We start from the raw sequence: 14,846 nt of genomic DNA on the forward strand, positions 1-14,846 counted from the left end.
AGAACTGTCCTGATAGTGAGAATAATCAATTAGTGGAACGGCTTGCCTTTAAGAAATTGTGGGTGCCCCATCACTTGGTTTTCAGGAAGAGACTGGACAGCCATTTTTCTGATATGGTATCTCTTGCTTAATCAGAGAGCTGGTCTAGAAGACCTCCAAGGCCCCTTCCAATCCTATTATTGTAGGAGATAACCAGGTCCATCCCAAGGGAGGGAGGGATCAAATGCACCATCAGTTTAGAGTCCCTTCATGCCCACAAGAGATCTGTCCAGCCTTCCTTGAATTCTATTGACTCTTATTTACCGCCTATTTGCCTTGGCTGTTAGTAGTCCGGATTCTTGTTTAGAGGTAGCATGAAATAAACTTCTATTCATTTTGGACCTAGCTCTACCTCCCAGTTCCTTGCACCTGACAATTATTCTATGCTTTATGTTCTAAGGCTGATGAAACAGCTTTCCTGAGCTTCAAACCTGCTTAGCCTGATGCCCAACAATATTCAAGCATCAAGGATTTGATGGGTGAAGCAAAGATGAGCTCAGTCAAGTTGCCCACTTAGAATGTCATTCTACTTCCCCAGTTAAAAGCTGCCACAGGACCAGCTAAGATGCTGTCCCAGCCTTTAACACGGAAGGATCATCCTTTGGGCCTTCTCTCTGCCCAAGGCACCTCACAGGATTGTTGTTGTGGGGAAAAGAGAAGGAGGGAGGAGGATTAGGTACGTTCATCACCTTAAATTATACATGAAAATAACAAAGGCAGGGTAGAAATAAGTGTCAGGTTTATAGAGATTCTCAAATCTTCTAGGTCATGGCTGTCCCAAAAATTATTTTCAAAAGGCAACTGGACTGTGTTCTTCCATTAAAATTAAGTGTGGTTGTTTATTTGCAGACGTTTCATTACCCAGATAGGTAACATCAGTGCTGGTGAATGTGGGGTTTGAAAATGTTTTGCTTCTCATCCAAGAACTGAAGAACTGAACTGAAGATGCTTGGATGAGAAGCAAAACGTTTTCAAAAAGAAAAAAAAAGCTCGATTGTCTTTTTAAAAGCACCTTTGAGACAAGAGACTAGCTAATCAAACCAACAAATACATTGCAGGAGTTAGTTTTCCCTTCGAGGCCTCCTTACCGGACATACTTTCACCATCCACTGATTCCCCGCCTGATACACTTCCAGGACTATCCCTCGTGTGAAGGCATCCTCTAAATAAAAGCCAACAGTGTCGCCCATTTTCACTGGCATGATTCCGTCAGTCTTCTGCCTTTTCTCCTCCACTTGGTCGGTCTCTGAGGCTGGTAGAAACTGCAGCTTGTTGAATGGCAGGAAAAGGCCGCACTTGGGCTTACACTTGAAGTATTCTACCCCACGGCAGGTGCCGGCACAGCTGCCTCTGCCTTCACCGTCACCCTAGAGAAGTAGCAGACAGAGGTCATGACTGAGGGGACTCCACAGCACAGCCTTATGCTAGGGGTGCCCAACCTTGGCAGTGTTCAGATTTGTGGACTTCAACTCCCAGAATTCCCCAGACTATCCACAGGATATCTGGTTAGGGTTAAAGCAAGTCAAAACTCTTTCCCCGAGGAGATAACTCTTAGATTTGGGGCAGAGGTTGAATCTTTCTGGGTGCATTGCACTAATTCATTATTTCTCAACCCTGGCAACTTCAACTCCCAGAATTCCCCAGCCATCATGTATACAACAGGTGGAATTCAACTCCCAGAATTCCTCAGCACATCCACAGATATCTGGTTAGGGTTGAAGCAAGTCAAAACTCTTTCCCCAAGGAGATAATCTTAGTTTTGGGGCAGATTGAATTTTTCAGGGTGCGTTGCACTAATTCAGATTTGAGTCTAAACTTTCTATTGCTAAGCAAGGCAGCTGTTAAATAAATTTTGCCCCATTTTATAAAGTTCTTTTTTTTTTTTAACCAGTTCTTAAGTGAATCACTGCACTGGTTAAGCGAATATGACTCTGCTAGTGGGAAGCTGGCCGGTCAAGTTACCAATGACCACTTGACCTTGTGACAGTACAACTGGCATAAATACATGCCACTTGCCGAATGCCTGGGTTTTGATCACGTGACCGTGGGGTAAGTGTGAAAACTGGTCGTCAGTCACTTTGTTCAGTGCCACGTAGCTTTGGTTACATTACTTAGTTTAGATAATGAAATGTCGGGATGAAAACCTCCAAGCTCAGAGGGCACCAAGGACCCCACATTTCAACCCTGGGCTACAAAGATTCTCCTTTATTGCCATAACTTTGAATGGTCACTAAACAAATGGTTGTAAGTTGAGAACTACTTGTATTTTAAATTTCCATCCTTCCCAAACGGAAAAGTGTTCCATTCATGCTGAAGGTGACAACTCACCATATAACCTGCTTGAGCAGACAGGTCTGCATACAACAGGTTTCAGCTGACTACAGGTACAGGTGAACTCGTTAAAGGAAAAGAGAGTGAGCATATATTGGAAATATACAGGCAGTCCTTGACTTACGACCACAAATGAGCCAAACATTTGTGCTGTTAAGTGAGACATTTGTTGTCAGTTTTGCCAGGTTTTACGACCTTGCCACTATTGTTAAGTGAATCCCTGCAGTTGATAAGTTAGTCACCCTGTTGTTAAGTGAATCTGGCTTCCCTGTTGACTTTGCTTCAAAAGGGGATAATGTGACCCTGGGACACTGCGACCGTTGTAAGTATGAGTCTATTGCCAAGCAGGTGAATTTTGATCACATGACCGTGGGTATGGTGTAAAGGTCATAGGTATGAAAAACGATCCTAAAAGTTTTTCAGTGCTGGTGTAACTTTGAACGGTCACTAAGTGAATTAAGTTGAGGACTACCTGTGCTTTCCCAGGGTCTGGCCCCCAAAGAGAAGCCCTTTTTATTACATCCCTCTTACCTGCAATTCCACTCCAAAGTAAATTGGATAGACCCCTGATGGTAAAGGGCATTGGTGGAGTTTCCCAATGTAGCGGATGGTCGCAGGGGTAAACTGATCCTCCAGATCGACCAAGACCTGCTGACCTGGTTCAGCCGTCATGGCGGCATCGAGAACCTGCCTGTCTAGAAAACAGTTCAAGCGTTCCTGCGCGTTGCTAATGGCCAGAAGGAAGTCGGCCATCTTCTCGTTCACCGGCTGCAGGCTTTCCACGTCCACAGTAGCCACAGAACCATCCTGTTCCATAATAAACCGCCACATGCGAGTAGACGACCTGCTAATGTGCTGCAGGTATATCTGCTCTTTCAGAAAACACATGCTCCCTGCGTGGAAAAGCTTGCTGCCATAATGGTAGTTTTCAGTCAAGATGTAATACATGTTTCTGTCCAACTGTGTAGGTTGGTATGAAGAGTGTGTGACTGGGGTGTCCATCTTATACATTCTTCTGTCCTAAAATAAACAAAGGTACGATCAGTCTCAGACCCAATTTATTTTTTTCAGATACAAAAATAGCCTCATCCAAATACACACACACACACACACACACACACACTGAAACTGCTAGAGAAGATAAACCCGCACGTGCCCCCTTGATCTCCAAGGATCAGTTATTTATTGAGGGCGAGGACAATGCAAAGTGTTTGAAAGACATCCGAAGCACCTTCACACAGAACGATGGTGCCAGAATAATATTGTAGGGCCTGTTTCGATAGCACTGAGATGTCCCCAAAAGTGCACAAGTCAACTAGAATTGCTATGCAATATAGCTATACCTGGAATAACAATGGAAGGAGCGTAGTGGCATTCTGTACAGTAGAGATGTCAACATCGAAGCAACTGTGGTGACATGCAGACAACAACACTTATGTATAGAGGTAGTCCTTGACACACAACAGCTCATCCAGCGGCCACAAGTTACAGCAGCCCTGAAAAAGTGACTTAGGACCATTTTTCACAATTAAAACTGTTGCAGTATCCCCATAATCATGTGATTAAATTGCAGGTACTTGAAAACTGTGTTATGACAGGTGCAGCATATGACAGGGGTCATGTGATCATCTATGTTTTGTGTGTGTGAGAGAGAGGGGGAGCAGAGGAAGAGGGGAGAAGAGGGAGGGAGGGAGACGGAGAGGAAAGGAGGAGGGAGGGAGAGGAAGAGAGGGAGGGAGGGAGAGGAAGAGAGGGAGGGAGGGAGAGGGAGGAAGAGAGGGAGGGGGAGACTGAGAGGGAGGGAGGTGGGGAGAGAGAGGGAGGGGGAGACCGGGGGAGAGAGGGGGAGGGAGAGGGGGAGAGCCAGAGAGAAGGAGGGAGGAGAGGGAGGGAGAGGGAGAGAGGGAGGAAGAGGGGGGGGGAGGGAAAGGGGGAGAGCCAGAGAGAGGGAGGGAGAGCAAGAGAGGGAGGGGAGACAGAGAGGGAGGGGGAGAGAGAGAGATGAGGGAGATATTCTCTCTTCTTATATAAGAAGCTAAATGCCTTTGAAAAGCACTTTTGGGAATTAAGAAAGGATATTCAGATACTGAGAGGTGCATTTCAGAAGACGACAATTGTACGAAGTTTTGGTATTTCCCAATACTATGTGAAAGTGAAAGCTGAACTTTCAAGGAGGAAGACAGGAAAACTGTCATCTTCACCCTTTGGGACTTCGATTGTTCTCTTTCAGACCTTTCATTACCCAGCTAGGTATCCTCATCAGGGATTAAGGAACAAATCATTCGGAAGAAAAATCTGAAGCGAGTGACTTATGACCGTTTTTCACACTTATGACCTTTTCTCCCACTGACGACCGTTGCAGCAGCCTCACAGTCACGGGACTTACATTCAGACACTTGACAACCGATTCATATTTATGACGGTCGCTGGGCTCACATGACCCATTGTTTTTGGCAACCTTCGGACCAGCGAAGTCCATGGGGGGCGGTGGGGGGAGAGCCAGACTCGCTTAACGACCGCGTTCCTAACTTAACCACCGCAGCGATTCGCTTAACAACAGTGGCAAGAAAAGTCACAAAAGGGGGGCAGGGCTCACTTAGCCCATTTCTCCTTGGACCACCACCATCCGAGGCTCCGTGGCGGTCGTAAGTCGAGGACTACCCGTAGAAACCGATCCATAGACGACTCAGAGGCCGTGTCCGAAGGGCAACCAGCTGTCAGCGACGGCGCACGGCTGGAAGACCCCGAAGGGCCCGGTTAGCGACGGGTCGTGAGGGGGTAAATCTACCTCGGAGGCCGCCGGGAGTCAAAGGCTGCCTGAAGTGAAGCGGGAACGGTGAAAAACCACCCCGGTCGAGGTCGCCGTTGCGGGAGAGGGTCCCTCAGCCGTCCTCGGCTTTCCTCGCAGCCTTTCGTCGCCCGGCCTCGCCCTTCTCCCAGCCAGCGGGGCAACGTCAGCTCCGGGGCCGACACGTCCGCGGGACTGGGGGCTTCTAGGCTCCCTTCGGGGATGGGGACGAGGACGGAGCGAGGGGACGGGCCGGCTCGGGCCCGCCACCGTTCGTCCGGCCGCCCGCCCGTCGGAAAGAGCAGAAGACGCTTCTGAGGGAAACTCTGAGGAAACGGCGCTCCCCTCAGTCGGCCAGGCGACGGGCGTGACGTCACCCGCCGGACGGCCAATCGGCAACCGGAACGACAAACGACGGCGCCCCCGCCCCCCCCGCCAACGGGCTCGCCCAATCAGCGACGGAATTGGAAGGGAGGATGGGAGAAGAGGCCGCAGGGAGAGTTCTCTTTTCCCACCCCCTCCCCTTGACGGACGCCAAGGCTCGCCCAATCAACGACTTGGTGGAAGGGAAGGCGAGAAGAGGGCACAGGGAGAATTCTCCTTTCCCACCCTCTCTCCTTGATGGACGTCAACGCTCGCCCAATCAACGACGGGATGGACGGGCGCAAGGAGAGTTTCTCTTTTCCCTCCCCCTTTCCTTGATGGACGCCAAGGCTGGCCAATTGCAAGCTCCATCCCAGCTGGGGGGCGGGGCTGGGGAAACCTCCACGTGGCTACACCCAGGGATTTTCCCCGCGTCGCGTCAGTGAAGGCGGGGCGGGGCGGGGCGGCCCTGTGCACCAGACGGGCTGATTCCAAAGCCCATGATCCGCAGGGGCGATGGCGGATGGGCAGTGTAGTCCAAGGGTTCTGGAGGACGAGCGTGGCAAAGGGATCCCCATGAATGGAGGGGGGGGGCTTTCCCCCCCTTCCCAGCGAAATCCCACGACTCTGGGATTTCCTCGTGGTCCCCTTTCCCGAGTCTGGTAGGGGGAAACCCTCGTTCTGCTCACCTGGAGGTGCTCTTCCCTCTGGCTCTCCTCTTGGCTAAAATCGCCTTCGAGGCCTGCTCGAATCCCTCAAGGTTTAACAGAGAGTTGGAAAGGGACCTTTGAGGTCATCTAGGTCATTGAGGTCATGTTTTTGCGTTGAGAAACGCTGTCCAAGATCCAGGCCATTCGGACATTCAGGTCGGGTTCATTTGTACCAAATCCCCAACAAATCCTTGCCTAGCTGGTCTACCATTTCTCGGTGGAGTTGATTTGGTCAAAGGTGGAACAATTTAGGGCAAGGGCACAATTGAGGGTACAACCTTGGCAATTTGGAGTCTGTTCTGCCCCCGGCTTCCCCATCAGCACGAAGCCGACTCCTTGTCCTGATAAACCCCTTTTATTTCGTTTAGGGTGAATTCCTCTCCAGCAAAGTCCTGGCCAACAGTCTTTCATGAGATTTCACAAGTACAGACCTTTATCAGGCTGGGTGAGTTGCCAGGCCGATAGCTTCCAAACGCCCCGCTGTAGAAGCAATTACTTGGCGAGAAGTCAGGAACAGATCTTCACCCTAATGAATTGAACTCATTGTCTCCTGAAAAAAAACCATTCCCCTTTCTCTTCTCTTTTATTTCCTCTGGGAGGGCGGCATTCACCGTCCACCTGAGCCTTTACTCCCAAGTCGACCCTTGTTCCTTAACTTTTCCCTTCCTCTGGCAGCTCTGTGCATGCGCACCCTGGGAACAGGCTCCAGCTGTTCTTCTTCCCCACTGATCTCTGACTCCGAAGGCAGCTGATAACTGTGGGACGGCCCTGGCCCCACCTCTGCCTCCGACGCAGAGCCCTCATCCGAGCCTTCCCCAGACTCCAGGACTGGCCCATTGTCTTCCCCAACCTCCTCACTGTCCGAATCTGCTGCCAGCTCCACTGGCCACTGACGGGCCAGAACAAAGACCGATGGACTTCAATTCCCAGAATTCCCCAGCCAGCTGTGATGTTATGCTTGCTAGGGAATTCTGGGAGTTGAAGTCCACCGGTCTTAAAGTTGCCAAGGCTAGAAATCCTGATTTAAAACTTCCTTGCCAAATTCTGCAGTCTTGAAATGAACAGCGATCTCTACATAGTGTAGAGTTAAACACACATCTTTTTGCATATTTGACTGCAGGCTTAATGTCATTTGTAGTAGTTTACAGATATTTTTTTTTTTTAAAAAGGAGGATACGGCAGACGTAGTCGGTCAACGTTTTTGAACAATGTCAAAACAATGGCAGCTTCTAAACGTTTTCTGTAGACAGCTAAGAAGCACTGAACTCTGGTTTGGGATATTACTTTTCCCCCCCAAACGTTCCTAGCATAGAAATATTCTTGGGTTTCTTTGTATGTTCTGCGTGTTTGAGAGCTTCCCTTCCTATTCTCAGTAATATTCAAGCGTCTGAACTGCGAAGGCCATCGTTATCTTTCTTTCTTGCAATTATTTTGGGGTTGATCTGAAGGCAGGTGTTGGGGGGGCTGTCTTGTTAAGAAAAATCAACCGCATTTCAGCTTCAGTTTATTCAGTCACAAGTCTTTTTTCAGTTTAGGCGTCATCGGATCCTGTAATCAGATCAAATGATATCTATGGAGATTCTCCGTCCTCCAGGTCATGGCTGTCCCAAAGGAGCTCTTTTTTTTCCCCAAGAGGCAGCTGGACTCCTTGCAGATACAGCTGGTCATTTGCATCCTTTTAGAGGGTCGTTGAGGCCACTTGGAGGTTTGTCTCTGTCCTCGGGATCACCTGAGTGGTGCAAATGGGTGCGGAGCCGCCTTGGAACCTCTGAAAGGACTGCATTGCAGTCACACCCACTTGCACCACTCAGATGACCCTGAGAACACAGGTAAACCTCCAGGCGGCCTCAACGACTCTCCAGAAAGGATGCAAATGACTAGCTACCTGCAGTTCTCTCCTGGAGAATTCTGGGAGTTGAAGTCCCTAAGTCTTAAAGGGGCCAAGTTTGGAGACCCCTGTTCTAAGGTCTCCAATTCTTCCATTAGTCGAAGGTAAAAGGCCTCATTTCCTTTCATCCCAGCCATCACCGGGAATCAATGCTCAATTAACTAACTAGGTTCTCATTGCTTTCTTTTAACAACGAGAGCGAGTCTTCCTCGCCCGCCATTGTGCAACCTCTTACCCTTTTGCAAGAAGACCCCTGAGGTAAATGTCCTGACAGGACAATTGGCATGAAGGCCTTTTATCCATTGAATGGGCCTTAGAGTCTCCCATCACAAACCTTCCTCTTTTAGGTGTCTTGCTGATTTCATTCTCCGTCTCACAAGCAGCCAGAGTGTTTTGTCCAAGGGAAGCTCTGTGTGTGTGTGTGTGTGATTGTGTCAATACTGTGTCCCCAGGATCAAGGTCTCCTGCCTAAGAAACCTCACCAGTGTCCCCTCACTCACTTCCAGGCTCACTCCCATTACGAGCGAAGAGGCCACCAGACGGCCAAGCTGCGCGTCCCCAAGGAATTCGCTCGGGACAGGATGCAGGTGCCACGGGAGAAAGTGGAGCTCTTTGCCGTCCTCTGCATTGAGACCAGCCACTACGTGTCCTTCGTGAAATATGGGCCAGAGAAAGAGAACTGGATGTTCTTCGACAGCATGGCAGACCGACACGGTGCGCCGTTCGTTCGTTCGTTCGTTCATTCATACATTCATTCATTCATTCGTTCGTTCATTCATTCATTCATTCTCTGCCTTTCTTTGTAAGTAAGGCGAAGCAGCAAACGCGTCGAATACTTTTTCTTCCACCCATTTTCCCCATAGCAACAATCCTATGAGGTGGGTTGGACTGAGAGAAAGAATCACCCAACCAGCTTTCATGTGTAAGGTGGGATTAGAACTTAGCATCTCCCTGTGATCGGAACAGAGTCTGATCTAGTTGGCTTTCATGCCTAAGGCAGGACTAGAACTCACCGTCTCCCAGTGATCCACTCAAAGTCGCCCAGCCAGCTTTCGTGTCTCAGGTAGGACTAGAACTCCCCGTCTTCTGGTAATTGGCTCAAAGTCACTGGCTGGCTTTCATGCTTAACGTAGCGCTAGAACTCATCGTCTCCCTGCAATTGGCCCAAAATCACCCAGCTGGCTTTCATGCCTAAGGCAGGACTAGAACTCACCGTCTCCTAGTGACTGGGCCACCGTCATCCAGCTGGCCTATATGCCTAAGGCAGGGCTAGAATTTCCCCGGCTGCTTCTTTCTAGCCTGCTGCATTCAACACTAAACTAAACAGATAAAAAGATTAACTGAGTTGGAAGGGACCTTGTAGGTCATCTAGTCCAACCCCCCACCCAAGCAGGAGACCCTACAACATTTCTGACAGGTGACCATCTAATCTCTTCTCGGGAGCCTCCAGTGATGAAGTTCCCACAACTTCTGAAGGCAACTTCTGTTCCACTGGTTGATTGTTCTCCCTGTCAGAGAGTGTCTCCTTATTTCCAGGTTGAATCTCTCCTTGATCAGTTTCCATCCATTGTTCCTTGTCTGGCATTTGGATACTTTGGAGAATAGCTTGACCCCCTCCTCCTCCTCTCTGGGGCAGCCCCTCGGATATTGGAAGGCTGCTCTCCTGTCTCCCCTGGTCCTTCCCTTCCCTAGACCAGCCAGGCCCAGTTCCTGCAATCGTTCATCGTATGTTTTAGCCTCCAGTCCCCTCATCCTCCTGGTTGCTCTTCGTACCTGTCTGGGCCAGGGTTTCTGCTTCATTGGGTCGGATTGGGGCCCCCATGTTCAGTTCGAATGCTGGGGTGCCTGAGGGCATTGGGGGTGATCTCTGGAAAGTGCCCCCCACTTCCACCCGGCAAGCCAAAATGCCTCAACGCCTGATCCTCCCATCTCTCTCTCTCTCTCTCTCCTCCGCTCAGGTGACGAGAACGGCTACAACATCCCCACGGTGACGCTGTGCCCGGAGGTGGCCAAATACCTGGAGATGCCCGTCTCGTCCTTGGCCATGGAGCGGCCCCGGGACATGGAAGGAGTAGCCAAGCGCCTCTTTTGCGACGCCTACATGTACATGTACCAGAGCAAGAAGATGGCCCTTTATAAATGACACCCCCCGCCCGCCCGGCTTCGTGTCCCCAGAACGAGCAAACCTCCGGGTCTTTCCCGCAGCTCTTCTTTCCTGCTCTGCTTCTCAGGGACTAAAGGAAGGCAGCCCTGCCCAGCCAGAAGCCTCTGCGGCCGAGTCTCCCCCAGCCCCCCCAACACCGCACTGACCCACAGGGTGGCCGGAAGAGCATGTCACAACACACCTCTCTTCTCTCCCCACTTGGCTTGTCATCTTCAGACTGACGCACCTTGGTCTCCCTCTGGACCCCAGCTAGGAACACAGAAGCTGACGGTCAGATTTGGGGAGTGGCGGGGGAGAGAGAGATTGGGCTGTACCCCTGAAGCAGGAAGCCCCCCCATCCCACCCCATATTCCGGCCCGATCTGCTTCCACACAATCCGGGGAGAGATCCCTCTTCCTGAACAGACTGGATGGGGGGGGACTTAGCTTCGCGGACAAGGAAGGCTCACGAACTGTGCTGTGACTTTTGTCTAGGAGTCCCGAGTGACCAAAAAGTCTCTGGCTCTCTTTGCACATGGCCCTTTTTAAATGCTCCCCGGGCATTAGGGCGCTTAAAAAGAAAAGAAAAGACATTAGGGGGCTCCAGGCTGAAGTTTCTTGCTAAGTGTCTCAGGTTGGACCAAGAATATTTTACTCCAGTCTTAGGGGACGACGATGGGGGGAAACGGACCTCACATGTATTGTTTTCCATTTTCCATTTTTGATGAGGCCACACTGTGTACAATCAGCTCCCAACCAAAGCCAAAGAGGGCAGCAACTTTGGGACTTCAAGCTGCCTTGCCTTTGATTGAATTAATTTTAAAATTATTAATTGAATGATTTCAATCTCGCTGCCCCAGCAGCACATTCAGAAAAGCACCTGGGCTCCTTAGCTAATTTCTGTTTTCTGATGCAAACAAATACATCCCTGGATTTGCCTATGAAAATTCTACACAAGCGACTTTTCCTATGTCAGCCCTATATATCTATATATATATATATTTTCCTGCGGGCTGTTCTCTTTTATCAGCTCCTCTAGTTTGAATTTCCATCTCTTAAGTGCCAAGGTTATGAAAGATTCTTCTTGAAACACCAGCTACGAAAACCCTTTGACTGAAACACTTTAAGGCTCAGTTATGTGGGGTTTGCACAATCATTCCTCCCACTGATCACCGGTTCCCTGCTCACCCCCAAAACTACAACGGCTTATTTTCTCTCCTGGTAAATCCTAGGAAAGAAATCTAGCAGGGGGGAAAGTGCCTCATCCACATTGCTGTGTGCGTCAATTTCAGCTCTTTAACCGAAAGCACTTTCCTCTCGTCTCTGAGGAGATCCCATAATGTAGTATCTTGTCAATGAAATTCCTTGCACTTCAGATTATGGCACTTTTCAAAACCATGGTACCTCTTGGGGGTGAAAATAATACTTGGTAGTCATACTTGGGGGGGAAAAATCGAAGCTCTTGGCACATTGGCAAGCTAATTACCGCAATAAGGAGGGGGCATTGATACTGCAACTATCTTGGTTTTATTTTGTTTGTGAGTTAGACTCGGTTTGTTTGCTTAGAATATTGTTTCTAAAAATACTGTGGATGTGTAGTTTTTGTAAGTTATGTTGGTTTGATCCAGGGATGCCGAACCTTGGTAACTTTTTAAGACTTGTGGACTTCCAAACTCCCAGAATGGCTGGCTGGGGAATTCTGGAAGTCCACAAGACTTAAAAAGTCAGCGTGGACTTTTTAAGCGGCATATTCAATGCTTCTTGGCCTTTCAAAAAAGAAAAAGAAAAACCCATATGCTGAATTGTATTATCTCCATCTTTTCAGCCTGTAACTCTTTGCTTTCATCTCAGGAAAAAAAAAACAAAGAACTTTTTGTATTTGTGACGTCTCTCTAAAAAAACATGTCTTCCAATAGAGCCTTATTTTTAACTTGATTTGTGTGTTTGCCTGTTATTCTCCTAAAAAAACCAAGGTCCGAATATCAGAACAGACCTGGAAGGGACCTTGGAGGTCTTCTAGTCCAACCCATTGCTCAGGCAGGAAACCCTCTGCCACTCCAGACAAGTGATTGTCCAGTTTCTTCTGACAAACCTCCAGCAACGGAGCACCCACCACTTCTGGAGGCAACCTCTGTTCCACTGGTTAATTGTCCTCCCTGTCGGGAAATTCCTCCTTAATTCCAGGTTGCTCCTCTCCTGGATTGGTTTCCACCCGTCGTTTCTTGTCCTATCTTTTGGGAAATCCGTGGACCCTCTCTCTCCTCTTTGGGGCAGCCCCTCAAATACTGGAATAGTGCTATCCTGTGTGTCCGTCCCCCCCGTCCTTCTTTTCTCTAGACCAGATATAACCTTCCAACGCTGGTGTTTTCGTCTCTCCTTAATCATCCTAGTTGCTCTTCTCTGCATTTTTCCCAGCCTCAACATCTTTCTTGTAATGTGGTGACCCAAACTGGATGCAGTTATTCCAGGTGTGGCCGTACTAAGGCTTTACAAAGTGGTGCTAATTCTTCCTTTGTTCTTGATTCTAGACCTCTCTTTATACACCAAGGATTGTATTGGCTTTTTTATTTTATTTTTTTGGTTTGGCTGCTGACTGGAATTGACGAGGGAAGAGAGTCCCTAATTCCTCGCCCTTTGCACTGCTGGCTGTTTTTCTCCTTGACTGTTGATGTGGAAAGCGACGAGCGCATAGGATACGACTAAGACCGTTGGGCTTTGACCATTTGACATCTTACCTTAGGCTGCGTAAGTCAGTAGCCCTTCCTAGGGCGTTTACAAGGCAATCGACACACGACCTTTAATCCATCACGGACCTTACCATTCCAGGTAGTCCTCGACTTAAGACCACAACTGAGCCCAACGTTTCCCTTGCTAAAGCTGAGCCTGGGCCCAGTGTGCGCACGCGCGGAGCTGCCAGAGGAAGGGAACAGCTAAGGAACAAGGGTCGACCCAGGAGTAAAGCCACAGGTGGACGGAGAATGGGCTCTCCCAGAGGGAATCAAGAGGAGTGAAAGGGGAGTGGTGTTTGCAGGAGACAATTAGTTCGTTTAATTAGTGTGAAGGTTTGTTCCTGACTTCTTGCCAAGTAATTGCTGCTACAGCGTGGCGTCTGGAAGATATCGGCCTGGCAACTCTCCAAGCCTAATAAAGGTCTGTAGTTGTGAAATCTCACGAAAGACTGTTTTGCTGGAGAGGAGTTCAGTTTAAACTAAATAAAAGGAGTCTTACTGGAATGAGGAGCCGGCTTCATGATCTTGGGAAGCCTCGGTCAAAACATCTACAATCCCCCTGTGGTCTCCTCTTTCAGGACACGGCAGCCTGACCCTGTCCGGCCTCCGACTCAGAGGCTGCCACGCCCGATGCCTTTTCTGGAAGGACCCCAAAACTCACCTTGGGGTTGATGATTTCAATGTGGAGCAGCAGAGAAGCCAACTCCAGATCCTCACTGTAGCTGTTCTTCAACGGCACCGACTGGTAGCCTGTGGACAAAGGTGGACGATCAACTCCCAAAGCCAAGCAAACGATCTCCAGGGAGTCCTCAAGGACTATCTGTAGACCGAGGACTACCCACAAATTTCTGTTGCAATGCAACACGTTCGTTAAGGGAATTCTGCCCCATTGTATGACCGATCTTGCCAGTGTCAACTCCTAAAACATTTTGTATACACATTTTATAGTTGTCAACAGAAAGAAGGGGGGGGGGTTCAAAGAGAAGGCGGCAGTGTGGAATCGAAAGTACATTCCATTCATATTTTCTTCAGAGACTGATTAGAGGACTGAAACTTCTGCCGGCAAAAATCTTAATTGGAGAGCATGATTGATGACTCTGGGCTATGGATGTTTTTCATTGGATGATACATCTGGGGGGGTTGGTGGGGAAGCAGGATCAAGGGTGACAGTGAATTACGTATCTCAGAGTCAGCTACGCCCAGGCTAATGGCGGCAAGTTAACTTCAAATCAATCCTTTCAGGTTTTGGGAGGGTGTCTCGAGGCTCATGATTTAATTGGGGTAACTGCCGGAATCCTGACAGACAACACATTTCTCTCACCACAGGCCCAGGTGCGTGAATACAGGTAATCCTTCACTTACGACCCCAGTTGCAACCAGAATTTCCATTGCTAAGCAAGATGGTTGTGAAGGGGGTTGGGTCTGATTTTACGACCTTTTTTTGCCATGGTTGTTAAGCGGATCAGGGGTCGTTAAGCGAATCCAACTTTACCCACTGATTTTGATCGTCAGAAACTGGCTGGGGAGTTTGGCCAGAATGCTGCAACAGTGGCCAATACATGCTGGTTGCCAAGCACCCAGATTTTGATCAAGTCAAGTCAATGCCACTAGATGACCTTGCTAGGGCTCGCTGCCTTAGAAGAGTGGGGAAACTTCTCAGGGACGACTCACATCCCGCTCGGCACTTCTTCACTCTCCAACCATCGGGGAGGAAGTATAGAAGCTTAGCCAGCCGCACCAACAGGCTGAAGAACTGTGAGCTGTCAGACTTCCGAACGGAAAATAATGTCATGTCAGCATAGTAGGATAGACTTGCAGGGCCGGTGCATTGTGCAAGAAGGTCACATGCTGTAATA

The 14,846-nt window shown here is 49.1% G+C and overlaps 2 protein-coding genes across 3 annotated transcripts in view; one reads left to right on the forward strand and one right to left on the reverse strand.

Annotated features, from left to right (window-relative positions):
- The window catches only part of LOC113453071 (ubiquitin carboxyl-terminal hydrolase CYLD-like), a 32,547-nt gene extending 27,007 nt beyond the window's left edge, over positions 1-5,540 (reverse strand). Inside the window, exons 1-3 of one of the 2 annotated variants that reach the window (XM_087931832.1) lie at positions 5,159-5,540; positions 2,902-3,390; positions 1,128-1,406 (exon numbers count right to left, since the gene is read on the reverse strand). In XM_087931832.1, coding sequence (XP_087787958.1) covers positions 1,128-1,406; positions 2,902-3,381 — 759 coding nt within the window. In that variant the 5' untranslated portion in view covers positions 3,382-3,390; positions 5,159-5,540. Of the gene's footprint in view, positions 1-1,127; positions 1,407-2,901; positions 3,391-3,713; positions 3,806-5,158 lie in introns of those variants that run through there. The other variant, XM_087931833.1, reaches the window with a different exon arrangement.
- A 3,043-nt stretch (positions 5,541-8,583) lies between these two features.
- Positions 8,584-12,196, forward strand: LOC148126495 (ubiquitin carboxyl-terminal hydrolase CYLD-like). The gene is made up of 2 exons (XM_087931834.1): positions 8,584-8,833; positions 10,078-12,196. The coding sequence occupies exons 1-2, from the start codon at positions 8,701-8,703 to the stop codon at positions 10,260-10,262; spliced, it is 318 nt and encodes a 105-aa protein (XP_087787960.1). The 5' UTR covers positions 8,584-8,700; the 3' UTR covers positions 10,263-12,196.
- Positions 12,197-14,846: the final 2,650 nt, after the last annotated feature.

The sequence above is a fragment of the Pseudonaja textilis genome, chromosome 3 (assembly GCF_049901715.1).
Source record: "Pseudonaja textilis isolate UNSWEBS1 chromosome 3, rPseTex1.2, whole genome shotgun sequence".
NCBI classification, from domain to species: domain Eukaryota; kingdom Metazoa; phylum Chordata; class Lepidosauria; order Squamata; family Elapidae; genus Pseudonaja; species Pseudonaja textilis.

Excerpts from the sequence above, each read along its gene's own strand:
- LOC148126495 (XM_087931834.1), top strand. The coding sequence starts at position 8,701 with ATGCAGGTGCCACGGGAGAAAGTGGAGCTCTTTGCCGTCCTCTGCATT. Across the intron at positions 8,834-10,077 it reads CAGCATGGCAGACCGACACG|GTGACGAGAACGGCTACAAC; the intron begins GTGCGCCGTTCG and ends TCCTCCGCTCAG.